At 48.7% G+C, this 27,092-nt stretch overlaps 4 protein-coding genes across 4 annotated transcripts; 2 read left to right on the top strand and 2 right to left on the bottom strand.

Annotated features, from left to right (window-relative positions):
* Positions 1-4,676: 4,676 nt before the first annotated feature.
* On the top strand, positions 4,677-14,078 carry VPS11 (VPS11 core subunit of CORVET and HOPS complexes). The gene is made up of 16 exons (XM_045556317.1): positions 4,677-4,874; positions 5,440-5,588; positions 5,688-5,823; positions 6,136-6,299; positions 6,874-7,121; positions 7,861-8,062; positions 8,450-8,601; positions 9,547-9,733; positions 10,193-10,339; positions 10,463-10,651; positions 10,757-10,918; positions 11,151-11,290; positions 11,381-11,583; positions 11,714-11,885; positions 13,193-13,415; positions 13,559-14,078. The coding sequence occupies exons 1-16, from the start codon at positions 4,688-4,690 to the stop codon at positions 13,721-13,723; spliced, it is 2,826 nt and encodes a 941-aa protein (XP_045412273.1). The 5' UTR covers positions 4,677-4,687; the 3' UTR covers positions 13,724-14,078.
* Positions 14,079-15,663: 1,585 nt separating this feature from the next.
* On the top strand, positions 15,664-23,653 carry HMBS (hydroxymethylbilane synthase). The gene is made up of 14 exons (XM_045556316.1): positions 15,664-15,844; positions 18,351-18,404; positions 18,707-18,779; positions 19,166-19,215; positions 19,297-19,352; positions 19,735-19,812; positions 20,013-20,090; positions 20,205-20,280; positions 21,093-21,206; positions 22,206-22,244; positions 22,484-22,603; positions 22,852-22,905; positions 23,028-23,114; positions 23,211-23,653. Exons 1-14 carry the CDS (start codon positions 15,812-15,814, stop codon positions 23,382-23,384), a joined length of 1,086 nt encoding a protein of 361 aa, XP_045412272.1. The 5' UTR covers positions 15,664-15,811; the 3' UTR covers positions 23,385-23,653.
* Positions 23,654-23,964: 311 nt separating this feature from the next.
* Positions 23,965-25,586, bottom strand: LOC123641491 (histone H2AX). The gene is made up of 2 exons (XM_045556315.1): positions 24,556-25,586; positions 23,965-24,354 (listed from the first exon to the last, which is right to left on the bottom strand). The coding sequence occupies exon 1, from the start codon at positions 25,498-25,500 to the stop codon at positions 25,069-25,071; it is 432 nt and encodes a 143-aa protein (XP_045412271.1). The 5' UTR covers positions 25,501-25,586; the 3' UTR covers positions 23,965-24,354; positions 24,556-25,068.
* A 502-nt stretch (positions 25,587-26,088) lies between these two features.
* Positions 26,089-27,041, bottom strand: LOC123641490 (splicing factor U2AF 35 kDa subunit-like). Its single transcript, XM_045556314.1, has one exon. It carries the CDS (start codon positions 26,915-26,917, stop codon positions 26,213-26,215), a length of 705 nt encoding a protein of 234 aa, XP_045412270.1. The 5' UTR covers positions 26,918-27,041; the 3' UTR covers positions 26,089-26,212.
* Positions 27,042-27,092: the final 51 nt, after the last annotated feature.

Below are 27,092 nucleotides of genomic sequence, written 5' to 3'. Positions count from 1 at the left end.
AGAAAAACTGCCCACAATTTCATTTTTCAGATTAAATAACTTTTAGCATTATGATCTATATCAATCCACACACACTTTAAACTTTCATAGAGATAAGATTTTGTGACCATTTTTCTTTTAATTTATTAAGAACATTTTCTTATGTCAAACTGTATTTTGCCTCTGTAGAACTTTCAGTGGCTATATTTATAGGATTGTAGCATAGAGGAGTATAATAATTTATGAAAATTACTATTTTTGACAACTAGGGTTTTTTTCCTTGTTTGGAAATGTCTTCTTTCTTTTTTTTTTCTTTTTGCTATTATAAAACTGCCACAGACACCTTTACTAATAAATCTTTATGCAAATCTATTCTTTATAATCTATTTAGGATAAATTTCTAGAAGTGGAAATGCTTGCTTAAATCTCTGATTTTAGGCTTTTAATACATATTGCCGGCTGGGCGTAGTGGCTCATGCCTGTAATCCTAGCACTCTGGGAGGCCGAGGCAGGTGGATCGTTTGAGCTCAGGAGTTCGAGGCCAGCCTGGGCAAGAGCGAGACCCCGTCTCTACTAAAATAGAAAGAAATTATATGGACAACTAAAAATATATACAGAAAAAATTAGCCGGGCATGGTGGCACATGCCTGTAGTCCCAGCTACTTGGGAGGCTGAGGCAGGAGGATCGCTTGAGCCCAGGAGTTTGAGGTTGCTGTGAGCTAGGCTGACGCCACGGCACTCTAGCCTAGGCAACAGAGTGAGACTCTGTCTCAAAAAAAAAAAATACATATTACCAAATTGCCTTCCAGAGGGGGTTACCAATATTCACTCCCCAACAGCAGTGACTGATAGCCCTGTGTCCTTAATAACACTAGAATATGAACTCATTTTTTAAAGTCTTGGTATTATGGATTTGAATAGGATACAGGGGGAGATGAAGAGACAACAGATTGGGAACCTTTCCCAGTTTGCACTGAGATAGGGATTGTGTCAAGAAGGGGAAGCAAGATTTTTAGGGTTCTTGAATTTTGTGACTTCATGATCACATAGAACAATCACTCAAACTTATGAACGAGTTTATGGACTTGAGTGTTTGTTCTTAAAAAGTAATGAGGCTGGGTGTGCTGGCTCACACCTGTAATCCTAGCATTTTAGGAGGCCGAGGTGGGAGGTCTCTACAAAGAATTATTTCAAAAAAGTAATTAAATTGAGCACCCAGAGTACAGGACTTTGGGGGTTGACAGACTAGGGTTTGCCTGGGAACTCTACTACTTCCTACCTGTGTAACTCTGGGAAAGTTGCTTAGCTTTCCTGAGCCTCAATTTTCTCATCATTAAAACAGGCATACTGGCATGTGCCTCACAGGGTTGATGTAAAAATTAAAGGAGGCCAGGCATGTGGTTCACACTTGTAATCCCAACACTCTGGGAGGCTGAGGCAGGAGGATTGCTTGAGCCCAGGAGTTCGAGACCATCCTGGGCAACACAGCGAGACCCCATCTCTATGAAAAAATAAAAAAATTACCTGGGCATGGTGGTGTCCTTGTAGTTCGAGCTACTTGGGATGAGGCAAGAGGATCACTTGAGCCCAGGAATTGGAGGTTACTGTGAGCTATGATTGAGCCACTGTACTCCAACCTGGTCAACAGAGGAAGACCTTGTCTGTAAAAAAAAATTAAAGGAGGTAAAGTACTCAGCATAGTACTTGAGACATACTAAACACCAGATATATATATTAGTTAACTTCTTATCTTAGCCTAGAGGAAGTAAGACTAAAAGATGGGGCTATTGCAGTATTAATAGCTTAATTAAGTACTTTGCCAAGGTGATGGAGAATTTACTTTCCCTTTATAAATTTTTTTTATTTGTTTTTAGTTTTTATTTTTCTTTATGGCCAGTTTTTTTTACTTTTTTTTTTATTTCAGCATATTATAGGGGTACAAAAGTTTAGGTTATGTATATTTCCCTTGCCCCCCTCCTCCCCATCAGAGCTTCAAGCGTGTCCATCCCCTAGACAGTGCGCATTGCACTCAGTATGTATGTATACACCCATCCCCTTCCCCGCCACATCTGCCCGACACCTGATTAATGTTATTCCTAAATGTGCTCTTAGGTGATGATCAGTGAAACCAATTTGATGGTGAGTACACGTGGTGTTACTTTCCCTTTTGGATGCCAGATTTTCCCAGTCAGTAATCAGCCAATTGCTTCTTTTTCCTATTTCATGGTAGCTTTGGAGCCCGGGGCTCTCTTGCACTGCAAGATCTGCATATTTAGGTTGACTTTCTTGCTCTTAAGTATGAAACTGCTACTAGCTCTTTGAGGGAGTGACTAACAGAAAAACCTAGACTTTTCAGTAGTCTAGAAAATAGTTTCTACCCAGAGAGCCAGATGAAAAAACCTTATAGAAAATAAAAGTTTGGGCTGGGTGCAGTGGCTCATGCCTGAAATCCCAGTACTTTGGGAGGCCAAGCCAGGAGGATTGCTTGAGAACAGGAGTTCAAGATCAGTGTGGGCAATCTAGTGAGACCCCATCTTATAAAAAAAAAAAAGGAAAAGAAAAGTTTACATTTGGAACAAGAAGTTTTCCTGTTTTATTCCAGCGACTATGACTTGTTTTACATCATGTGCAGCAGTTTGCTGAAGCAGAAAAGAGAGGGAATTGCAAGACAGTTCTTGCATTCTTGATTCTCAGTTGCAACCTCTTTAATTTCAAACTAAAGACTTGTGTTGCTTTTTTATCGTTAGTCCCTTCAAAACCCAAGTTCTCAGTTTGCAGAACTGTAAGGGAATTTGTACACAGTCATTTTCTGTGTAGTTTATCTGCTTATCTTCCTCACTGTATGGAAGTTCCTGGATTCAGACAAGTATAACTAAAAGAAAAACCTGGTGTGTGTTCTGACAAGTGTAATCAAGCTTCACACCCCAGCAAACTGTCTAATTAGAGGTTAGGGGGCTGAAGAACTCATTTTCTTTCCAAAGAACTTTGAAGTTTTTACCCAGAGAGATTTGCTTTAACTTCTTTGAGACTTTTTCTCACCAGGGATAATGATACCTCTTCTGCAGATGGTTGCTATGAAGATTCCATGAAAAGTGAAAGCATTTTCTTAGGTATAATTTGCTACATGAAATTAAGGGGTAGTTACTGTCAATCCTTGTTATGTCCCTAGGGTGGTGGTCGAGGATCATGTCTTGTTTGTTTATATTCTGGGCACTTGATACAATTCCAGGACTAGGGGGTGTCCAATACAAAGATGCACTCTATCTGCTCTTCATATCTCTGCTTTCACACTGCTTCTTTTAACTTACATTCTTCATAGTCTTTACAACTTACATGTTAACATACTATCTCAAAATTCTAATGAGTATTATGGACTATGCTCAGCAGGGGAAAGTGAATTCAATCTACTTTCCATTTGTGCTTCTGCCCATGAGTTGGGATCTTTGTTTGTTTCTTTCTTTTTTTTTTTGACCCCTGCTGGCCGCCAGCCCTGCGCCCCGTGGGGAAAGAGATGAGTTGAGATCTTGAAACAGTTTCAATACCTGCGTGACAAAGAGGAAAAAAACTGAGCTGGAGGTCAGAAAATCTCTGTGTGTGGTGGTAATGGCTAGAGAGTTTCTTCCTGTCATTTATCTCTTCAGACACATGGATGCTACCTGCCCTGTAAACCAGATTGAAGAGAGGAGGAGATAAAAGGAGAGTCATCCACATTCATTCCTGCACCCAAACATGGGACATCTCCCAGGCTCTGCTACACCTAGTTCATGGTAAACAAATTCCTGCTCTCAGGGAACTCAGGCTGGTGGGAACAAAGAGTCAAATATTCTAAAATAAAGAGTTGGGGAGTGCAAAATTAGACTTCACAATTACCACATAGCCACTTTTTCATATGTCTGTCTCAAAATGATTCTATGTCACTACTGTACGTAGCTCCTTGTGTCACACAAATAGTAAACCTACAGTTGCCCACGAGGACAGCTTCTGCTTGCACACAAAGCTGGTTTAGCCAGAGCTGGGAGTGGAGAGTGGCCATGTAGTATCTGGGACACTTGCCACTTGTGAAATCACTCAGCTCTCAAAGCTGCCACTTCCAGGCTTTTGGTCTGTTCTGCTTCGGTGCCACACCTGCCACTATGAAAGGGGGAGAAGGTCCAGGGTCTTAAGAAACATGTTTTGAGAGTCTATTAGGTGCCACAAGCTCGGACAAGAGAACACAAAAACAAATATAACATCGATTGTGGTTCACAATCTGTGTCTGGTGGCAGACATAAACTTCTAATTTTATTTTTCCTTTCCTACAGCTGGAAAACTGGTTTCACATACAGTTTCATTTATGCTCTCAAACAGTCCGGTGAGGCCAAAACAACTCACTTAGGCACAGAGGGTTACAATGCACAAAGCACATGACATCTCTTATCTTGATCCCTTAGTGCCTGCACATTTTCTAGAGGAGGAAACTGATGCTCAAACAAGTGAAGGTTTCAGCTCTTAAGCATTTCAGCCAGCGCAGTTACAGTAAGATCGGGCAAATTCGCACACTGCGTAGCCAGGGCAACCGCGCGGAGCCCCGCCCACTCTCCCAGCAGCGGGAAGCTGTTACCGGGACTCGAGAGCGCCTGTGCACGCATGCTCCCGGAAGCTTCTGGTCACGTGACCAGCCGGCTCGGCTCACGTGACTTCTCCCCCAGAGGCGGCGCTTTCAGCCAAGATGGCGGCCTACCTGCAGTGGCGGCGCTTCGTTTTCTTCGACAAGGAGTTGGTGAAGGAACCGCTGGGCAGTGATGGGGCCGCTCCCGGGGCCGCACCTGCCTCTGGATCCGCTGTTTCCAAGTTCCTTTGCCTGCCTCCTGGCATCACTGTTTGCGACTCGGGCCGAGGGAGCCTGGTCTTTGGAGATATCCTTCCTCTGGAGCTGCCTCTTCCCTCCCGGGGTCCCTGAAGAGATCCAGCTAGGATGAAATCTGTTCATCAGAGGGGCTCGTGCTGCGCACCACTTTCCTTTAGATGGGCGCCGAGAGCTCTCCTGTGGTCTGAGGGAAGAAGAAAGTGCATTCTCTGTCTTGTCAACTAAGCAATCCTGAGCAAGTCATTTAATCTCTCTAGGCTTTAATTTCCTTATCTGTAGAAGGGGTGTAAATGCCAATTTGGTAAGGTTATTTGTCCAAGAAACCTGATCGCAAGTTGCCTTAAAAGGATGAATATGTAAGGTGTCATTATCTCCCCTGCCCAGTGTTGTGGATGAGGAAGTAAATGTAACCCCAGGAGTTTGATGCCTTCTTCTTGTTGCTACCACTAAACTCTGACCTCTTTCACTATTTTTAAGATAAAGAGTCCCACGAGATGACATGTGGAAAAATCCTTCAATATTTTAAAGAGCTATATGCATGTAATTGTTATCTATGTTCTGGTCTAAATATAAGTATCTCTCCTTGAAAAGGAGGCTCCTTGACTACCTTGTATATATGGAAGGCCAGATCTGGTTCTTGCCACGCTCCCTACAGCTTACAGGCTTCCAGGCCTACAAACTACGGGTGACACACCTGTACCAGCTGAAGCAACACAATATTCTGGCATCTGTTGGGGAAGATGAAGAGGGCATCAACCCCCTGGTGAGTCCCAGAAGGGAAACAGGAAAGATCCAGAAGCCTGGGAATTATTTTTTTTGTGGGGAGGTGACTAGCATTCACACTTCTGAGGTCTGTCCACAGGTAAAGATCTGGAACCTGGAGAAGAGAGATGGTGGCAATCCACTCTGCACTCGAATTTTCCCTGCCATCCCAGGGACAGAGCCAACTGTTGTGTCTTGTTTGACTGTACACGAAAATCTCAACTTTATGGCCATCGGTAAGCAGAATGAAGTCAAAGCTAACACTCTCAGATTCTTTACAGGTTTTTTTCAGAGTTGCTTCTGTAGCTCATCATCGTTTTCATGAGCCCACAGATGGCCTTTGAGATATTAAAGTTTGGAATGGAAAGGCATTTAATTTTGTTCTTTGAAAATGAATCACTGAGTACCGATATTCAGGCTAACCATTAGAGAAGTTGAGTATGAGGAGAAAGCTGGTCACTTCTGAGTGCATCAAATGGTCTTTTTTCTCCTCTTCACCTTCTGATCTTTTCAGCCTCACTGAAGTGCTGTTTCCTGTTCTCTTACAGGTTTCACAGATGGCAGTGTTACATTAAACAAAGGAGACATCACCCGGGACCGGCATAGCAAGACCCAGATTTTGCACAAGGGCAACTATCCTGTTACTGGACTGGCCTTTCGCCAAGCAGGAAAGACCACTCACTTGTTTGTTGTGACAACAGAGAATGTCCAGGTAGGATCAAGGTCTTCACTCTTAGGGACAGGCAGGAAGGGTTTCTCCATTGCTGAGGGGGCTAGGATAAGGAATTGACAGGAGAGGTAGGATTCTTAAAATTTTTATTATATAGCTGAACCATTTGCCCAGCTTAATATTTTACTTCTTTGCTTAGGAGACTAGGAAAAGTTAGACTTAGGAAAAGAACTCTGGGTTTGTGGTAAAAATATGTGAATTTTTTTTCTAACTAACTGTTAAGTGTCGTTGGACACGTTCTTTTACTTTCTGGTTCCTGATGTTCCTAATTTATAGCAGCTTACTCTCTCAGGAAATATTCTTTTGAGAAAATAGTGAAAGATTATTGCATTTCTTGCAGAATTTGTGTACTAGGTAGTGATACAGAGAAAGAAAATGTGGTCTGTGCATATACATATTTAATAGATGGGTGATAGTTAATGAAGAAGCCAAAGAAAAGTCTTAGAATGCTAAGAGAGAAAAGACAGAGCCAACGTGGAGACGGGAATACCTTTGTGAAGGCTTAGGTGCTACCTCCTCAAAGGGAACCTGTTAACCCCTTTCTTACTTCCGGCAGTCCTATATAGTTTCTGGAAAGGACTACCCTCGTGTGGAGTTGGACACCCATGGTTGTGGCCTGCACTGCTCAGCCCTAAGTGACCCTTCTCAGGACCTGCAGTTCATTGTGGCCGGGGATGAGTGTGTCTACTTGTACCAGCCTGATGAACGTGGGCCCTGCTTCGCCTTTGAGGGCCATAAGCTTATTGCCCACTGGTTTAGAGGCTACCTTGTCATTGTCTCCCGTGACCGGAAGGTTTCTCCCAAGTAAGGACTGTGGGGAGAAGGGAAAGGGAGAGGGCTGGACTTGTTCCCAGAGTTAACCTGAGTTTAAAATCCTAATGCCTGGATCCTGCCAGTCTCCTACTTTGGTTTTATGTAGATTGTGCTTACATCTAGACTCAGTTATGTTTTTTGAAAAAAGGTGTGTTTTTGCTACAGATGTTGGCTGAGTAGCCCTACTATACTAGAATGCTCTAGGGAATTTGGACATGGTGTTGGGTTTTTTTTTTACTCTTCAGTGAAAATATGTTGGGCAGAGGAATAAGGGATTGGGTAGTAAAGAAATTGGAAAGTGCTGGGAAGTGCAGGACAGTTCTTTGTTTTTGTTTTTTCAGAGCCACTTGAAAGGGGGAGGTGCGGTCTTCTGCATGATGAGTGTACTCCCTGTTAGTACATGTTTGTTTGTTTTCATTGTTTTTTAAGCACAATGACTTTCAAATATCAGGCATTAGATGGTTATTTGTTAGATGAACGTAATGTACTTAATTTTCTAATCTCTTGCCTGGATTAATTATAGGATCCTAAGAGCTAACAGCAGGTCAATATGTTCTCTTTCTGCAACTGCCAGCACCATGCCGCATGTTATGGGATGAGCTGCTAGAGGGGCCAAAGAGGTGATTTGTGCTGGGTGGAGTGGCAGCACCAAATTGCCATGGGAAAGGAAATAAAGAGGAGCTGAGACAGACATGGTCCAAATATCTGTTGCTTTTTCTTTCCTACACAGGTCAGAGTTTACCAGCAGGGACTCACAGAGCTCTGACAAGCAGATTCTCAACATCTACGACCTGTGCAACAAGTTCATAGCCTATAGTGCCGTCTTTGAGGATATAGTGGATGTGCTTGCTGAGTGGGGCTCCCTGTACGTGCTGACGCGGGATGGGCGGGTCCACGCACTGCAGGAGAAGGACACACAGACCAAACTGGAGGCAAGGCCACCAGGTTCCCAGAGCTGGCCACAGGCACCTAGAAGCAGCTGCAGGAACAGGTTCCCCAAGTCACCTTGGTCAGGGTTACAGCCTTTGGGTTACAACCTTTCTCAGCTTCCTTAGGGTAGGATTACAAAGTAAATGGCCTGGGATGAGGCTGTAGAGGGAAGTAATGACCGGGAGCTTGAGCACACTCTCAGGCTTCACTTTGTTTGCAGAGACCTTATGAGATGTGTTACGGTCTTGGTATCTGGGAGGTCTTGTTCCATCTAGGATCTAGGCAGATAGGAATTCCAGGACCACCTGGCTTATGTTTTATGGGCACATTTGGGCAGGTTTTTTCTCAGGGCTGCTTCTACCAATTTTCTGATCTCTCTCCCCTTCTAGATGCTGTTTAAGAAGAACCTATTTGAGATGGCAATTAACTTGGCCAAGAGTCAACATTTGGACAGTGATGGTCTGGCCCAAATCTTCATGCAGTACGGAGACCATCTCTATAGCAAGGGCAACCATGATGGGGCTGTCCAGCAGTACATTCGGTCAGTCTGGAGACACTTTGGGATGCAGCTCTGAATGCAGGGACAGGCAGCCAGATAGCTAAAACCCACTCTTGGCGTAGGGGCCTGAACTCTACTAGGAACTGTTCTTTTTTGCTGCAGGAACTGTGATACTTGAAATGAAAGGACAAGATATCTTGTTGGAAAGGGAATTTTAGGGTCAAATATTATATGACCAGAATGCAGTTGAGCTGATGATTACCTCTTATTTTAAACTTAGCTTGGTCTTTGTTAATATTCACTTTGGCCTGGTTCTTTAAAAGGAAAAGTATTCATCTCTTACTTCCATACTTCCTTCCCTTAGTATGTATTCTTGGAATTTTCTGCCCTAGTAAGGTTTTAGAAACCTGTCTCACCTCTTTCCCAGCCTCTCTAGAATTCTTATTTTCAGCCAAGTTTAAGAACCAGTGCCTCAGCCGGGCATGGTGGCTCACACCTGTAATCCTAGCACTCTGGCAGGCCAAGGCAGAAGGATTGCTTGAGCGCAGGAGTTTGAGACCAACCTGAGCAAGAGCAAGACCTCATCTCTACTAAAAATAGAAGAACTAGCAGGGTGTCATGGTGTGTGCCTACAGTCCCAGCTACTTGGGAGGCTGAGGCAGGAGGATCGCTTAAGCCCAGGAGTTTGAGATTGCAGTGAGGTACGATGACGCCATTGCACTCACCCGGGGCAACAGAGCAAGACTCTGTCTCAAAAAAAGAAAAACAAAAAAGGAGAGAACCAGTGCCTCTAGAGCCTTGCCGCTCAGTGTGGTCCTAGTAGCCCTGATATTACCTGGGACTTTTGTTAGAAATGCAGAATCTCAGGCCCTACCCCAGACCCACTGAAACAGAATTGGCATTTTAACAAGATCTGCAAGTGATTCTTATGCACACGAGTTTGAGAAATACACTGATGCAGACACCTGATACTCATTGTCTTCCTAGAACCATTGGAAAGTTGGAGCCATCCTATGTGATCCGCAAGTTTCTGGATGCCCAGCGCATCCACAACCTGACTGCCTACCTGCAGACCCTGCACCGGCAGTCCCTGGCCAATGCTGACCATACCACCCTGCTGCTCAACTGCTACACCAAGCTCAAGGACAGCTCCAAGCTGGAGGAGTTCATCAAGGTGCAGGGTGGTGGTGGTGGGCGATTCCTGGAGGCCCCATTGAGCATGAGGTGCTTTATTAGAGTCTGCCCTTCTTCAGCAGGACACAGGGAGAGGAAAGGGCTGACCTTATTTGCAGACAAGCACCCTGTATTTTATAAATGTGGAAAAGTACCTGTTCCTCTTAGTTTTCTTCCATCTCCCCTCTTGTTTTATGATGCCAGAACTTTCCATGGTATCTAAGCCCAGGGAAGTGGCATTGGGGAAACCCTCTGTCCCCAGAGGAGTCTTTCTAATGGTGGGGGCAGAGGAAGACCTCTGGCTTTTAGTCAGAAATTCTGAGAGGCAGACTAGCATAATATTTTCAAAGCATAGACTTTATCATCACCTTAGGAATCTGTCTTAATGTCAGATGCCCGTTTCCTCCTCCATCTCCAGCCACCTCCGTGCGAATGATTTTGTCTGATGTCTCCTTGGCAGACAAAGAGCGAGAGTGAAGTCCACTTTGATGTGGAGACAGCCATCAAGGTCCTCCGGCAGGCTGGCTACTATTCCCATGCCCTCTATCTGGCTGAGAACCATGCGCATCACGAGTGGTACTTGAAGATCCAACTAGAGGACATTAAGGTGGGTGAGACTCTTGACTCCAGCAGAGCTCTGTTATTTTTGAGGACATCCCTGGAGTGAGGAAAGTGCTTACTGGTGGTTGAGGCTGGAACACAGACTACTCTGCCCTTTACCTCTCCACAGAATTATCAGGAAGCCCTTCAGTATATCGGCAAGTTGCCTTTCGAGCAAGCAGAGAGCAACATGAAGCGCTATGGCAAGATCCTCATGCACCACATACCGGAGCAGACAACCCAGTTGCTGAAGGGACTTTGTACTGACTATAGGCCCAGCCTTGAAGGCCAAGGCGATAGGGAGACTCCAGGCTGCAGGGTGAGGCCTCAGGGAGAACAGCTTTGGACAGCAGGGATCACCTTAGGGCCTCCTGGGGGCCAGGCCCACTCACTCGGCCTCCCCTCTCCTCCCTTACCATCCTAGGCCAGCTCTGAGGAGTTCATCCCCATCTTTGCCAACAACCCCCGAGAGCTGAAAGCCTTCCTAGAGCACATGAGTGAAGTGCAGACAGACTCACCCCAGGGCATCTATGACACTCTGCTTGAACTGCGATTGCAGAATTGGGCCCATGAGAAGGATCCAAAGGTGAGAACTCAAAAGATGCTAAAGGAAAAATAGTTCTTGCTGTCTCTATTCTTCCATCTTTGTAGCTGCCTTTTGCTGCGTTCCTAAGACCAGTAACTCCTTCCCCCTGGGGCTAAATGGTCCTCAATAAAGAAGAAACTGGACTGAGGGGAAGAGGGAGTTGACTGGCCTGCTCCTAGAGGCCTTGTGATTTCCCCTTCTGTCCAGCAGCTCTACCCTCCTTCTTCTCTAGGTCAAGGAGAAGCTTCATGCAGAGGCCATCTCCCTGCTGAAGAGTGGCCGCTTCTGTGACGTCTTTGACAAGGCTCTGGTCCTGTGCCAGATGCACGACTTCCAGGATGGGGTCCTTTACCTTTATGAGCAGGGGAAACTGTAAGAGTTTGGGGAATTTCAAGGAAAAGGGAAGGATCCAGGTAATTTTCCAGGGACAGCCAGTGAGGTGTGCCCTTGCTCCGGCCCCAGGTTCCAGCAGATCATGCACTACCACATGCAGCACGAGCAGTACCGGCAGGTGATCGCTGTGTGCGAGCGTCACGGGGAGCAGGACCCATCCCTGTGGGAACAAGCCCTCAGCTACTTTGCCCGCAAGGAGGAGGACTGTAAGGAGTACGTGGCAGCTGTGCTCAAGCATATCGAGAACAAAAACCTCATGCCACCGCTTCTAGGTACTTGGGAGGACCGGATGGGTGGGTGACAAACAGCTGACAATTGGGCTCTGCAGCAAGTACCCTGCAACTCTAGCCAAAGGGTGCCGCGTGGTTCATTGTCTCATTTTCTCTTGGACCCCAATCTCAGTGGTGCAGACCCTGGCCCACAACTCCACAGCCACCCTGTCCGTCATCAGGGACTACCTGGTCCAAAAACTGCAGAAACAGAGCCAGCAGATTGCACAGGATGAGCTGCGGGTGCGGCGGTACCGAGAGGAGACCACCCGCATCCGCCAGGAGATCCAAGAGCTCAAGGCGAGGTACCTGGCATCTGGATGTTTGGAGGGGGCCGGGGGTACCTTGCTCTTCTCAGGGTGTTATTAAATACTTTTCATAGAGGAAGATATGGAGTGTGTTTGAGCATTTTCATTCTTCAAGATCTATTTCAGTGGAGAAATTACAAAGAATTGTTTATCACATCGTTATTTATTGGGCTTTGGAAGATATCTTGTGGCAGGTATTTTTCTTTCTTTGTAGCCCTACATTTTACCTTTTCTAAGCACACATCTACGTTGTGGTTGGAGGCCATTTGGAAGTAAAAACTTAGCTTTAGAAAATGCAGAAGTGGGCCGGGCACGGTGGCTCACGCCTGTAATCCTAGCACTCTGGGAGGCCGAGGCGGGTGGATTGTTTGAGCTCAGGAGTTTGAGACCAGCCTGAGCAAGAGCAAGACCCCGTCTCTACTAAAAAAAGAAAGAAATCATATGGACAGTTAAAAATATATATAGAAAAATAAGCCAGGCATGGTGGCACATACCTGTAGTCCCAGCTACTCGGGAGGCTGAGGCAGGAGGATTGCTTGAGCCCAGGAATTTGAGGTTGCTGTGAGCTAGGCTGATGCCACAGCACTCTAGCCCGGGCAACAGAGCGAGACTCTGTCTCAAATAAAATTAAAAAAAAAAAAAAAAAAAATAGAAAATGCAGAAGTGGACAATTTAGAATTATTTATAGTAGACATTAATCCTGACTCTTAAGTCTTATCTTCCCTTAACCTTGTAAAATATGTATTAGAGAACAATTTCTTCATTCCACAAATATTTACTAAGCCCCTGTTATGTCCCAAACACTTGTGAACAATACCAACAAGAAGCCCTGCCATCACGGAGCTTACATTGTAGGAGAGACAGACAATAATCATGTTAAATTGGCACTATTATGTTATAAACTTATAGTGTATTAGGTAGTGATAAGTTCTGAAGAGAAAATTGAGGACGGGGTGTGAGGTAGCAAGTGTGTTAACAATTTTACATAAGGTGGCCAGGAAAGGCTTCATTGAAAGGGTCACATCTGAGTACAGGCCTGAAAGAATTTAGTGGCAATTGTGAAAACTGAAAGAGAGAAAACTACCCCCTTGGGTCAGGTGGACTTGCTGGGAGGATGCTGGGACTTCCTGCAGGGTCAGGGCTATTCTCCTCATTTGACTCCCTTTAGGTGATAAGAAGAGCAGGGCAGGGCCTGTGCGGCCTTAGGACCCCTCCCCATTGACTCCAGCCGCCTTCTCTCCCTACCTGGCTCGTGGCCTTGCCCTCACTCTTTCCAATTCATTTCTGGTCTCTCTTGTCTATAGTCCAAAGATTTTCCAGAAGACCAAGTGCAGCATCTGTAACAGTGCCTTGGAGTTGCCCTCAGTCCATTTCCTATGTGGCCACTCCTTCCACCAACACTGCTTTGAGAGTTACTCAGAGAGTGATGCTGACTGCCCTACCTGCCTCCCTGAAAACCGGAAGGTCATGGATATGATCCGGGCCCAGGAACAGAAACGAGATCTCCATGATCAGTTCCAGCACCAGGTAGGGATGAGTGGGCTAGATGTGGCAGGGGACTCCAACCAGTGTCACAGTCACTGGAGCACTGGAGGGCTTGTTTCCTTTGCTCCTCCTTAAGAAACAGCCACTTCAGTTCTGATTCTTACTTCCTTCCTTTTCCTCTGCAGCTAAAGTGCTCTAACGACAGCTTCTCTGTGATTGCTGACTACTTTGGCCGAGGTGTTTTCAACAAATTGACTCTGCTGACCGACCCTCCCACAGCCAGGCTGACCCCTAGCCTGGAGGCTGGGCTGCAGCGAGACCTGCTCATACACTCCAGGAGGGGCACTTAAGCAACTTGTGAGAAGGCGTGTGTGATAATGGAGCATGGCAGGACAGACATGGAGGGACTGAGGCGGGCTGTTGCACAGAAGGCAGACAGACATGTCCAGGGCTCCACTCTCTTCTGATGCCATAGCCCTCAGGACTAAAAGGGGACTTGCTTTTCCTGCCTCTTCCTTTAGTCAGCCTGCTGTCCCTGCTGTCCCTGCTGTTGACTAACAGTGTAGAGCATTTCAGATCACTGGGGGAGGGCACCTCAGCAACCTCTGAGTGTGTACAATAGCTGCTTTATCCTCTATCCAAGAGCACCAGGCTGTGCTTGGATCCTTGCTCTCAGAGTCTATAAATAAAAGAATATTATAATGGTTTGGTAGTTGAAGGATTTTTCCTGGGGACTTCTTGGTGATTGTTAACTGTGTTTAATGTACTTCCTTCTTTCTGCTCTCCTAAAGCTCCACTTCCCTCCCACAGTATTTCCTGGCAGTCATATTGACTTGTCCTCAGTCTAGTAATGAGTGGGGCTGGTGGCATCTAGTATGGTTCAATTTACTGAAGAATCTCTGCAAAAGACCTAATGACTGAGCTCCAAGACTGAGCTCCAGCCTAGACTAAGGCACCCACAACAGCTCTTGCTCTTTAGTCTTGTTGGTCTCTCTGGTTCTTGTTATGGGTGAAATACTCAAGCAGGAGGCAGATTCTGGTAGGGAACCTTGGGCTTAGCCTACCTTCACAATAGGTAGGTTGGTGTCTTGCTGTGCTCAGTACTAGATAATAAACAGGATAAAAGGTCTTTATTGAAACATTTTATTGGAACATTTTTTTCCTCTGTGAAGTTGTCAGCTAAAGTTTATGTTGCTGGGTGTCCCTGTGTAATTTGGGTTAGAAAACTGGAAGTAATATGGATGTTGTGGTTTAGGTAGCACTTAGAAGAGGCAGTGTTGTAGCTGCTCTGAGTAGACTTTGGGTCGGCTATCCTGAGTTTGAATTCTAGTTGTGCTGTTTGACTTAGGGCAACTCTTACCTTCTAAACTGAACTTCAGTTTCTTCATTTGTACATTAGGGATTATAACACCTACTTTGTATAGCTATTATGTTATGAAAACCTAAGTAGCCAATGAGTGTCCAGTTCTTCGTGCACTGGTTAGCACATGGGTACCCAATTCATGATTAACAATATTAGTGGGAAAAGCACTTTCCCTAACAAGCCGTTTTCCCACTAACAATGATGTGGTGGTGCTTCCACTTCAGTTACTTGTCTTTAGGCATGACCTTTAATCTTTCTGAACCACTTTTCTCATCTTAGAAATGCTGCCTACTTCAGGGTTGTACCGAAGCTAAATTTGAAGAGAGCAAAGGAAGGGCCACGTAAGCTGCACTAACTGCTTGTGGGACAGCTAGGGAGAATTAAGCTGTAGAATTCTGGATGAGGAGCTTTCTGGAGCAGCCTTCTTATTTGGAGATGATAAAGTGAGCCCAGGGGCATGGTAGCTTGTTCAGGGACCCTTCTAACCTGGCATTTCAGGGTTAATATATCCTCCTTCTCCTCTTGGGCATTGCTAACTTCAGCTTAACACTGCCCCTTTGGGTGTGGGTGGCCATTAGGCTAGTACTGCAGAGGCAGTTTACTTTGTAGGTAAGTCTAGGAAGCATATTTTAGCCACTGACGATCAGTATTCCTGGCTCAGAAAGGTGGCAAGTCTACGGCCATACCACCCTGAACACACCCGATCTCGTCTGATCTCGGAACCTAAGCAGGGTCGGGCCTGGTTAGTACTTGGATGGGAGAAAGAGGCGGCAGGCCTTGATCTCAAACCAGGACGCCTATGGGACAAACAGGAACCTACCCTCCGGGTGAGCCAGGTGGAAGAGGTGCGTTCGCAGATCTGCTTTGTCGCAATCGTTCTAATTCCCGCCCAGAGGGAAGCACCTCCCCTCCGAGGGAGGGCGCCGGAAGTGACGCGGACCGCGCGCCAACCCGGAGTCCGGCTGTAGGACGAGCTCAGGCCACACGTGTTCCCTGGTACTCACCCGCCGGAGCCCCGGCTTCCCCGGGCCCTGGGGGCCTTTGCGGCACCCCGGCCTAACTCCTGAGCGGAGCCATGTCTGGTAACGGCGACGCGGCTGCAACGGCGGTGAGTCCTGAACCGGCGACCAGCTCGCTTCGGGCTTCTGGATGAGCCGTGCAACGATTGGCCCCGGGTTTTCATCCTCCGTCGTCTATTGGTCGGAACGGCTATCCGTCTTTTTTTTTTTTTTTTTTCCCTAAATAGTTTTTAAAGGGCCGGTAGCTTGATTGCCCTTAGGAAGGAAAGGCGAAATGAGTGAGCTGTGGGCAAGAGGTTAAGAGCGGAGTCTAAGAGCAATAAGCTGTCACCTCCCCCAGCGACAGAGGCCTCAGATGTCTGTCACCAGAGGAACCCCTATTCCGCGGGTATCTGGGTGGGATTCTCGCTAGGCCTGGCATGCACGGCTCTAGATTTAGTGAGCCAGTCCGGGAAAGTCCGGACGGGATCCTTGCACACGAGACGGGGCTGGGGCGGATGCGGCCACCTTGGAAACACGGTCTACTTCTGAGTCAGAGAAGAGAGCAGACCCCAAGTCTCTGAACTGCACATAAACATTGTAGAAGTGCGCCTTCTCTCTTTTTCTGTTATAGTGGTCACCCAGCCACAGCCTACTCTCAAAGTCCCCAACTGAGGCACGACACAAAATTACTACCGTGGGCGGGGGGCCTTCCTGCTCCTGGCCTGCCTGTCGAGCTCTGGACTTGTGCACACGCAAGCTACAGAGCCGGGGGAGGCCACGCACCAGCCTGAGATAAGAAAGCGATGGTGCAGCTGCTTATCCCCCGCTGTCCAGCCTGCTGGTGAGAATTCTTCGCACTTGCAGACATTCCAGAGCACTGGACTGGGAGTAGGAAGATCTGGATTCTAGCTCCAGCTCTCTTCCCGTTATTAGCTGTGTGACCCTGGACAAATCATTTCATCCTCTCAAAGCCAATCTTTGCTTCTGTAACATGGTCCCAGAGGTGCCTGCTCTGTCTACTTAATAGGATTGTTGTGAAGACAACATTAAGCAAAAGCAATAGCTCTAACACAGAAATGCTCAATAAATACTCCCCCCCCCAAGACAGTCTCATTCTGTCATCCTGACTAGAGTGGTGTGATCATAGCTCACCGCAACCTCAAGCTCCTGGGCTCAAATAATTCTCCTGCCTCAGCCTCCTGAGTAGCTGGGACTACAGGCGTGTGCCACCACTCTCAGCTAATTTGTCTATTTTTAGTAGAGATGGAGTCTAGCTCTTGCTCAGGCTGGTCTCAAACTCCTGACCTCAAGTGATCCCCCCACCTTGGCCTCCCAGAGTACTAGGATCGCAGGCATGAGTGCCCAGCCTAAGTACTTATTTTTTAATGGAACAATTTGACTTGAGTACGCTGTGCAGATTCAATGAACATAAGAGATTGTTTGAACCTAGCAGTTCTGGGACTCTGAATTCCCTACTGTGGACCAGAATTTTAGTGGCCACATTTACCATTGCAAGCAAAGCCTAATTTGCAAAGGGTCTCCCAGGGTTAATTTATCAGAGGAGTGATCACATGAAGTAGACTAGAGTCTAAGAGCAGTAAGCTGTCACCTCTGTCAGCAACAGAGGTCCCAGATGTCTGGCTATAAAAGAACTCCATAGGATGACGATCCAAGAGCAGGGAAGATTGGCAGTATCTGTAGTGGCTACTGTCTGAGGTAAAAAGAAATGGGCCCTCTGTCTTACACTGAAGAACCCAGTCCTGCCTACTTGGCTCTGAACACTTTTGTCCAAGCGAACCCTGGCAGGAAGAAGAGGCGTGTCCCCTTGAGTTCTTGGCTTGGGTTCTGCCACCCCAATATCTCCTTGTTGGTAAAACCAGAGGCAGCATTCTAGGTGAGTGAACATTAGGCAGCTCAGCCTCATAGTCTTATAGAACATCTGAGGCAGAAGAAACTTTAGTCCAAATCTCTTTCATTTTATAGATGAACAAACAGGTCCTGATGGCATGATGTAACCAAGGTCACCCAGCCGAGAGGCTGAGCAGGATTGTACAGCAGATCTGTTTATCCCTGCCCTTCATGTATGCGTTCCAGCCAGATTAAGGGACCCTTACTGTGGCATCTGGGTGGCACTGAAGTTTTCTCAAGTACCTCATCTGTTGTGGATGGTGAACCTGTCCTCCTGTGACTCAGCAAAAGTTCCCCTATGTGGCCCCAGCTCCCTTGCCCCGGCTGCAGGCTCCACCCTCTCTGTGGCCAGGCCGATGTGCCTTATCTCTTTGCCCACCTGGCTGTGTGCAGCACTCCCACTGAGACCTGCCTTGGCCAGAGTGGGCTTCAGGGCTCAGAGTCCTGGTTACTGCAGCAGCAGCAACAGCAGGTCCTACTACCACTTCCCTCTGGTCTCTGCTTCTCTGCATCCCGGAGGAGGGCATATGTCCTGCGGCAGGTAAAGGGACCTGTCTTAGAGTATTACCCCACTCAGAGGCCCAGCTGGCCACAGGCCAGGGGCTGAGGTTCCCTTCTCGCAAGCCTGTGATTCTGGCTCTTGGACAAGGTGTTGAGGAACACAAGGCACAGAGGGGACTGTGACCTGGAGACCTTTTTCTGCAGGAAAAAAACAGCCCAAAGATGAGAGTGATTCGTGTGGGTACTCGCAAAAGCCAGGTAAGTGCAGGTACCAGGGTGGAGGAGGTTTGTCAGAAAAGTTCTGGTGCTCACAGTATCACAAGTTGGGGGGCCCAGAGGAAATGGAGTGGCTGGGCATTAAGTTCCATGGGGAATGGTGGATTACACTCTGTGGAAAGATCGTCCCTAGGTTGGGAATGCTGGGAGTGTAGACAACTCCCAGGCCCCTCCCATTCCCTGGGGGTGATTCCAGTCCCTTCAGGATCTCCCTGACCTATGGGAGTCTGAGCTTGGGGTAGGGGCCAGGGAAGGGCAAGACTAATCCAAATCTCTGCCCCCAGCTGGCTCGCATACAGACGGACACTGTGGTGGCAATGCTGAAAGCCTTATACCCTGGCCTGCAGTTTGAAATCAGTGAGTATTCTGAAAAGGAACTGAAGCCAGTGGGAAGCCCAGTACCCCTAGAGGGGAGAACACAGCATTTCTGGTTTTGCCTATGACCAGAGCCTGTCCCACTGCCTCTGGGAAGGCCTCGTGGCTGCTTCCAGTTCTGAGGACTCTTTTCTCGTCTGAGTACCTCCAGCTCCAACTGCCTGGGCTAGCCTGGCATTTAATGTCTTCTGCTTTGGGTCTTTTTATGATTGTGTCTGGTCTTCCTGCTAGATTGTACATACCCAGAGGGCAGGCACTGGAACTTATGTGCCTCTGTCCCCACCATGCATCTTAGCATAATGCTGGGCTCAGTAGGGGCTCAATAAATGTTGACCAATGAGCACCTGATAGATTGTCTCTCTTCTCAGTTGCTATGTCCACCACAGGGGACAAGATTCTTGATACTGCACTCTCTAAGGTAACAACATCTTCCCCCAGTCCTTGTGCCCCTTCGTCTTTCTTCCCCCCAGAGATTCACTCAGGCTTTCTTGCCCGGCAGATTGGGGAGAAGAGCCTGTTTACCAAGGAGCTGGAACATGCCTTGGAGAGGAATGAGTAAGTGAATACAGGAGAGCGTAGCACCCTCCTGGTCTCTTGCTAGAACCCCAATGTGTGACAGACCTGATGTCAGCTAGGCTGCTGGGCTTAAACCCTTGGGTAGGCTGGAGGGGGCTCATAAGTGGGTTTTTCCAGGATTTAGAAAAGGAGAGTCCTGGTTCTAAGCCATCTGACTACCTGGAGTGCAAGATTGGCTGGGGGAGAGGGGCAGAAGGAGGGGTGGGGGGAGAGCAGGTCTCAGGGTCCCGAGGTCTCAGGAAGCCTGCTTTCTGAATTCCCCTAGGCTCTACCACTGAAGTAGAGGCAGGGGTGGATGGAGAAGGGGTGGGGGCCTGCTGCCTGTGCCCTTTCTCCTTGCCTCCCTCTTCTGTCTCTCTAGAGTAGACCTGGTTGTTCACTCCCTGAAGGACCTGCCCACTGTGCTTCCTCCTGCCTTCACCATTGGAGCCATCTGCAAGTAAGGGGGCCTGGGCAGGGGTAGGCATCATGTGAACCTTTGCTTTCCCCTTTGGGACTTGGCCTTTCCTGCCAAGGGCTGTATTCCCTGCCCTGACGAGTGTTGAGCCGGGCAGAAAACTCAGAATGTGCCATGGAGAGAGAATGGAGGTGACCTGAACCGAAATCTCCCTCATTCTATGACCTTCCCTCCTCCTCCAGGCGGGAAAACCCCTGTGATGCTGTTGTCTTTCACCCAAAATTTGTTGGGAAGACCCTAGAAACCTTGCCAGAGAGGAGGTGAGTGGGACCTGGATAGGCACCTTGGTAGGATGTACACAGAAGATGGAGAGATGTGGGGAAGAGGAGGAACAGTGGCTACCTAATGTTAAATCTCATTTTAACCCTCTGCAGCGTGGTGGGAACCAGCTCCCTGCGGAGAGCAGCTCAGCTAAAGAGAAAGTTCCCACATCTAGAGTTCAAGAGTATTGTATCCTTTCAGAAAAGGGAAGGGGCAGCAGCCAAGGAGGAAGACAAGGTCTAGAGGGCTCTGGGAGTCTTGAGAGTGGACAGGGCTTCCAGAGCAAGTGGCCCATGGGGTCAGTGGCCTGTTTGTCCTTCCATCCACCCATTCATAATCCTTTAATATTTTCTTAGCCCCAGGCAAGTGCCTGGCACTGGGCATAATGGTAAGCAAGATAAACATTGTCCCTGCCTGTTGGAGTTTACACAGAGACAGAGAGAGAGAGACTGAGAATTTAGAGTGATAATGAACAGTGAGTACTTCTGTGGGGGTAGTGGGTGCTTCCATTTTTATTTATAGGCTACTATATTGTTTTGATTTTTACAATGAATATGTAGTACATTTCATAAAACTGATTTTAAAAATAGCATGTATGTGTTAAGTGCTCCAATGAGTGAAGTAGGGAATTCTCAGGAAGCTTCTAGCTGGAACATCTAAATACAGACTTGGGGGTCAGAGAAGATTTCTCAGAGGTTTTGTAACCTTGGGCAAGTATTTAACTTTTTTGTATCATTTTCCTTATCTATAAAATGGGGATAATAATAATATCTCCCTCATGGGGTTGTGAAAATGAAATAAGTTGACATATGGAAAGCACTTTTAGAACAGTGTCTGGCATGTAGTAAGTATGATGTAAGTGTTAGCTGTTATCATTAAGCTGAGAACTGGAGGATGAGTAGAATTCAGCCAAACAGAGAAGGAAAGACAGACTCAGGCAGAGGGAACAGCATGAAGCTCCGGACTGCCCAGTACTCCTGGTCCTTAGCTTTTCTCCACAGCGGGGAAACCTCAACACCCGGCTTCGGAAGCTGGACGAGCTGCAGGAGTTCAGTGCCATCATCCTAGCCACAGCTGGCCTGCAGCGTATGGGCTGGCAGAACCGGGTGGGGCAGGTAGGGGCTGCCCCCGTCCCTTCCTCAGTTAATCTGCATCTCCTTCCTGCTTGTACAGTCGGTCCTCAGTTTAGGATGGTTAGGTTTAGGATTTTTCAACTACGATGCTGCAAAAGTGATACATGTTCAGTAGAAGCCATACTGTGAATACCAATACAGCCATTGTTTTTCACTTTCAGTATGGCATTCAATAAATTACATGAGATGTTCAATGCTTTATTATAAAATAGGCTTTATGTTAGATTTTATCCAACTGTAGGCTAATGTAGGTGCTCTTAGCACATTTAAGGTAGGCTGGGCTAACCAATGATGTTCAGTAGGTTAGGTGTATTAAAGGCATTTTCTTTTCTTTTCTTTTCTTTTTTTTTTTTTTTTGAGACAGAGTCTCACTCTGTTGCCCGGGCTAGAGTGCCGTGGCGTCAGCCTATCTCACAGCAACCTCAGACTCCTGGGCTCAAGCAATCCTCCTGCCTCAGCCTCTTGAGTAGCTGGGACTACAGGCATGCGCCACCATGCCTGGCTAATTTTTTTCTATATATATTTTTAGCTGTCCAGATCATTTCTTTCTATTTTTAGTAGAGACAGGGTCTCGTACTTGCTCAGGCTGGTAAAGGCATTTTCTTTTATTTATTTTTTTTAAGACTAGTCAAGTGCAGTAGTGAGAAGGGGGAAGGAGTAGAACAAGGAGTTCAATCTGTAACTGACTATGATCAAGTGAGATAACTCACTACCTTCGGACCAGCCAAAGGCATTTTCGAGTTGTGACGTTTTCAACTTATGATGGGCTTATCAGGATGTAAACACATTGTAAGTCAGGAAGCATCTGTGCTCTTCTTGACCACCCCACCTCTAACACCACAAGCTAGGAAGATTGGGAATCAGAAGCCAGACTCCATTTGTGCCTACCCAGGCTTTCTAGATGATAGGAAAGCCCCATGTCACTGCTGGGTGCTTTTAGGCATCCCCATATCCACCCTTCTGCCTGTTCTACCTCCACAGATCCTGCACCCTGAGGAATGCCTCTATGCTGTGGGCCAGGTATGCTTGACCAGGGAAGCCACATGTTGATGTATCCTGTGCCTTTGTTCTCAACCAAGAAGCTGGTCCCATGGCCTTCTACACCACCTTCCCCAAGAATAAGTCTCAGGGAGGGGCAGGCCTTGGGATGTTACTGGTCTAAAACACCCTGGGGAGCGGGTGGAGGGGTGGTTCCCATCCTTAGCTCCATTGGTTGGAGAAAGATCAGACCTGATATCCTAGGCTGTTTTTTCCATCAGGGGGCCCTGGGTGTGGAAGTCCGAGCCAAGGACCAGGACATTTTGGATCTGGTGGGTGTATTGCACGATCCTGAGACTCTGCTTCGCTGCATCGCTGAAAGGGCCTTCCTGAGGCACCTGGTAGGACCTGTGCTCCACCTGTGAAGGGTTGGGGACTTGGGGATCTGGGAAAGATAATCAGATTTCTCAAATGAATGTTCTATGTGTAGTGATAACTTTCTTGTTGGATGTTGTGTATGGAGAGGACCTGGGTCTGAGCCCCCAGCTGCTGTTTCAGTTATGTCCTCAGAGGTCTGTATATCTCTGAGGGCTGTGGTTAATGTGGTGTTAAGGACCCTTGAAGCTGAGAGGACCTTCTCTCATTGCAGGAAGGGGGCTGCAGTGTGCCAGTAGCTGTGCATACAGCTATGAAGGATGGGCAAGTAAGCAGGGAAAATGGCCAGGGAGGGCAGGGAAGGAAGGACTGTGGCATTTCTCTTTGCGCAAGCCAGGTTTCTAAGCGGTCCCCTCTCTGGATATGCTGAGGCCACTCTTTCTTCCCCAGCTCTACCTGACTGGAGGCGTCTGGAGTCTAGATGGCTCAGATAGCATGCAAGAGACCATGCAGGCTACCATCCATGTCCCTGCCCAGGTACCAAGGCTGGAGGCTGAGGGAAGGAGTCATAAACATGAGTGCTTGTAATCTTCCCTTTCATTCTCACCAACCCCACCTCCTTCCCCCATCCAGCATGAAGATGGCCCTGAGGATGATCCACAGCTGGTAGGCATCACTGCCCGTAACATCCCACGAGGAGCCCAGTTGGCTGCTGAGAACCTGGGCATCAGCCTGGCCCGCTTATTGCTGAACAAAGGAGCCAAGAACATCCTGGACATTGCACGGCAGCTTAATGATGCCCACTAACTGGTCTGTGGGAGCACAGGTGCTTGGGTCGCTGTTGTCCAGTGCCTACATCCTGGCCCTCAGTGCCCCATCCTCACTGCTAACTGGGGAGTGATTACCCCAGGAAAGTGAACTGCAGGGTCCAAGACTTCCAGGGACTTGCCTCACTGTGGGGCCTTGGTGACTGCCTTGCCTCCTCAGAAGGCGGGGGCTTTAACTCTATACAGGACAAGTCCAAACCACAGCCTTTGAATGTAACCAACTGTACTAATAAACCAGCTCTGAAGGTGGTTTTGTTTTTTGATGGTGTTGGGGGGGGAAGAACAAACACAAAACTCTTTAATCTTTACTTCTGAGGCTAGGACTTCTGTCCAAAGTTCTCCTGGAACTCTTCTGTTTCTGCCTCAATAGTTCTCATTTCAAACAGAACAAATTGTCTCCCAGGGAACACCCAGACAGCCATAATTTTAAATCCTATGGCTTGTCCCTCCTCCAGTTAACAGTAAAGCCTATTTATACAACATAGCCCCTCCCACCCTATTAAGAAAATATACGCAGTCATCAATCCTACAACTCTTGCAAAATGAAAACAGAAAGACGGTTCATTTAAAAAAACAATCCTTTAATAAAATTAGTCCATCTAAAACTCCCCAATACCTAAAGTTCTAGTCTTGGATGGGTTAGCTGCAAAATTCCAGTTCAGAAGCCAACAGAGGCTCAGTCCAGACAGGGATTAACCGACTTGTGCTGGTATCTAGGTGCTTGGATTTGCTGAGTTGAGTTGCTGGAAGGGCAATGGGGCAGAGTAGGTAGGCCCCATAGGCCTGGCCGCCAGGGTTTCAGCGAAAACACAACTGCTGTCCACACAGCCAGCTGTGAAGCCGACCTGCAGGCCTTTGCCCTCCCCCAAACGTCTTCCTAGGAGGCAGTCCTCTCTGGAGGAATGGTGTTCATATTACCAAGCGTCTGGTCTTGGCCACACCGCACAGGCCTATGAATGAAGATGGAGGGAGATCTGATGTGAAAGGCCTGGGACTTTGGCAGCAAAGGGGGCAGCAAATCAAAATAAGCGATCCATTTCTCTCCCACCAAAGCTTGGAAATCAACAGTCACGTCTGAAAAGTCCCGGACTAAGCACCAAGCTGGAGAAGTAGCAGACGACCAGGGTGCAGCTGCCGAGGCAATCACTCACCTTCAGGGTCGCCGGCCTTCTCGGCCTCGGCTGCCCTCTCCGCGCTACCCCAGAGCGGAACGCCTTGTCTTCCAGAAGGTGCGGCTGCCTCCCCGCAGCCCATCAACAATTCTGAGGATGGGGCGGCGGAGTCACGAGCGCCAAGGCGGGCAGGTGCTGCGCCCCCAGCCGCCTCGCGGCCCCCAGGAGAGCGCCCGAGATTCCGAGCCCTCCCTCCGAAGGCGGCCGGCCCGCGCCCCTCCCGGCAGATAGGACAGGACCCGAGGCCCCTGAGCGCCGCGGCCCGGGCGGGAGGCCGACGCGACATGCCGTGCGGGGGAAGGGGAGGCGCGGGGGCGGGAGGCCGGGCGGCGGCAGCGCGCGAGGGGAGCCGGGAACCGCGGCCCGCCCGTCCCGAGGCCCGACGTGGCTCAGCTCTTTCCGTGAGGGCGGTGGTGGCCCTTAAAAGGGCCTTTGTGGTGGCATGGGGAGGGCTGGGCGGCCGGGAGCAGCCGGCAGCGGCGCGGGCACCCCTCAATACTCCTGAGAGGCCTGGGTGGCCTTCTTGCCGCCCGCGGGCGCCTTCGGCCCCACGGTGGCGCTGGTCTTCTTGGGCAGCAGCACGGCCTGGATGTTGGGCAGGACGCCTCCCTGGGCGATCGTCACGCCGCCCAGCAGCTTGTTGAGCTCCTCGTCGTTGCGGATGGCCAGCTGGAGGTGGCGGGGGATGATCCGCGTCTTCTTGTTGTCGCGGGCCGCGTTGCCCGCCAGCTCCAGGATCTCGGCCGTGAGGTACTCGAGCACCGCCGCCAAGTACACAGGAGCGCCGGCGCCGACCCGCTCGGCGTAGTGGCCCTTCCGCAGCAGCCGGTGCACGCGTCCCACGGGGAACTGGAGACCGGCGCGCGACGAGCGCGACTTGGCCTTAGCGCGGGCCTTGCCGCCGGTCTTGCCGCGGCCCGACATGTTGCGCGAGGTAGACCAGTGAAGAGGAACGCCTCAGAGAAACAACCAGACACACGCCACGATCCAACCACCGCCGGGCGCGCGCGCCGCAGAGCCTCCCTTATAAGCCCCCAGGCACACCTCCGCGTCCTCCTGATTGGCTCTTTTCTCTAATACCCGCCTCTGGTTGGTTGCCGTTAACCCTTCGGTGTCGCGCTGCGGCTGTGGGAACGCGCCCGCCGATTGGTCAAATTTGAAAACCTTTTGCCCGGGGAAAAAGGCGAGAAGGAGACGTAGCGCGCAGACGGCCAAACGCCCCCTGATGTAGCCAATCCTTGTAAAGCGCGCGAGATTTAAACACTACAGCCAGCGATCAGACCCGGAAGATAAAAGGGGTGGAGTCTGAAGCCACCTAGCCGGCCTCTGGGAAATCTGTGCTGGCCTAGGACTTTTTTTTTTTTTTTTTTTACTGTATCACTACAAATTTTATTCAGAAGCCATCTTTGTGAGCTTTTTAAAAAAATTTTTTTTCTATTTCTTATTTTTAATTTTTTTTCATTTTCCTATTTTCTATTTTTTTATTTATTTTTATTTTTTTATTTTTGGTGGGGATTAAACCCAGGGCCTCGTGCATGCCATTTTTTTGTTTTTTTTAAAAATATTTCCATCACAAACTGGTTTGGACAATCAACTACAACCCTTTCTAGCAGACAGAAGGTAAAAATGGCTCGGCTCAGAATCGCCCAGATCTTTCACGGTCTCGAGATCGCCTCCTGTCGCGCTCCCGTCCCCTGCCGCCGCCACCACGACCACGGTCTCTAGACCGGGAACGACGCTCCCGGGACCGGGACCCCGATCTATGCTTCTTGCGCCGGCGCCCATACAGCTCGCGCCGCAGTTCTCTGGAAATGGGCTTCAAGTGCATGAAGTTACAGAAGCCGCCCCGCGTACACTCCCCCATCTCATACTGGCGGCAGCAGGCCTCTCTGAAGTCAGTCACCGGCGAGAGCTCAGCGTGGATCGGCTGTCCGTTGAACCAACGGTTATTCAAGTCAATCACAGCCTTTTCTGCGTCTTCCTCACGGCGAAACTTGACGTACACGTTCCCCACCAGGTGGTCTCCCAGGTTATCACAGACGTTCATCTCCTCAACTTCCCCATACTTCTCCTCCATTTCTGTAAAAACTTCCTCAAAAAACTCATCATAGTGCTCCTGCATCTCAACATCGGTCACAGCACAGCGCAGGCCGTCAGCAGACTGGGAAGAGTTTTGAGGGTTACGGTAAATGTTCAAAAGGGCAATGGTCTGGCTAAAGGTCGGTTTATTGTGCAGCCGAGAGCACCGGTCTCCGTGACGACACGCTCCGATTTTGAAATAAAATGAACAATTGACTTTGTCTTTCTCGGTGCCGAAGATGGAAGCCAAGTACTCCGCCATTTCCCACCCGCCACTGCCTAGGCCGCCGACGCTACCACTGCAGCCGACCCTGCCGGAGCTCTCGGAAGAAGACACCGGGACGCGGCGACGTTCTCCCCGCCCCCGATGTGGCAGCGCTACCCAATCCGGCGCGGCGCTCCCTGCGCGGGGGCGGGGCGTAGCGCGCTGGAGGCCC

The sequence above is a fragment of the Lemur catta genome, chromosome 7, assembly GCF_020740605.2.
Source record: "Lemur catta isolate mLemCat1 chromosome 7, mLemCat1.pri, whole genome shotgun sequence".
Taxonomy (NCBI): Eukaryota; Metazoa; Chordata; class Mammalia; order Primates; family Lemuridae; genus Lemur; species Lemur catta.
The sequence above is the reverse complement of the archived record's forward strand: the minus strand, read 5'-3'. Positions and strand labels throughout refer to the sequence as shown.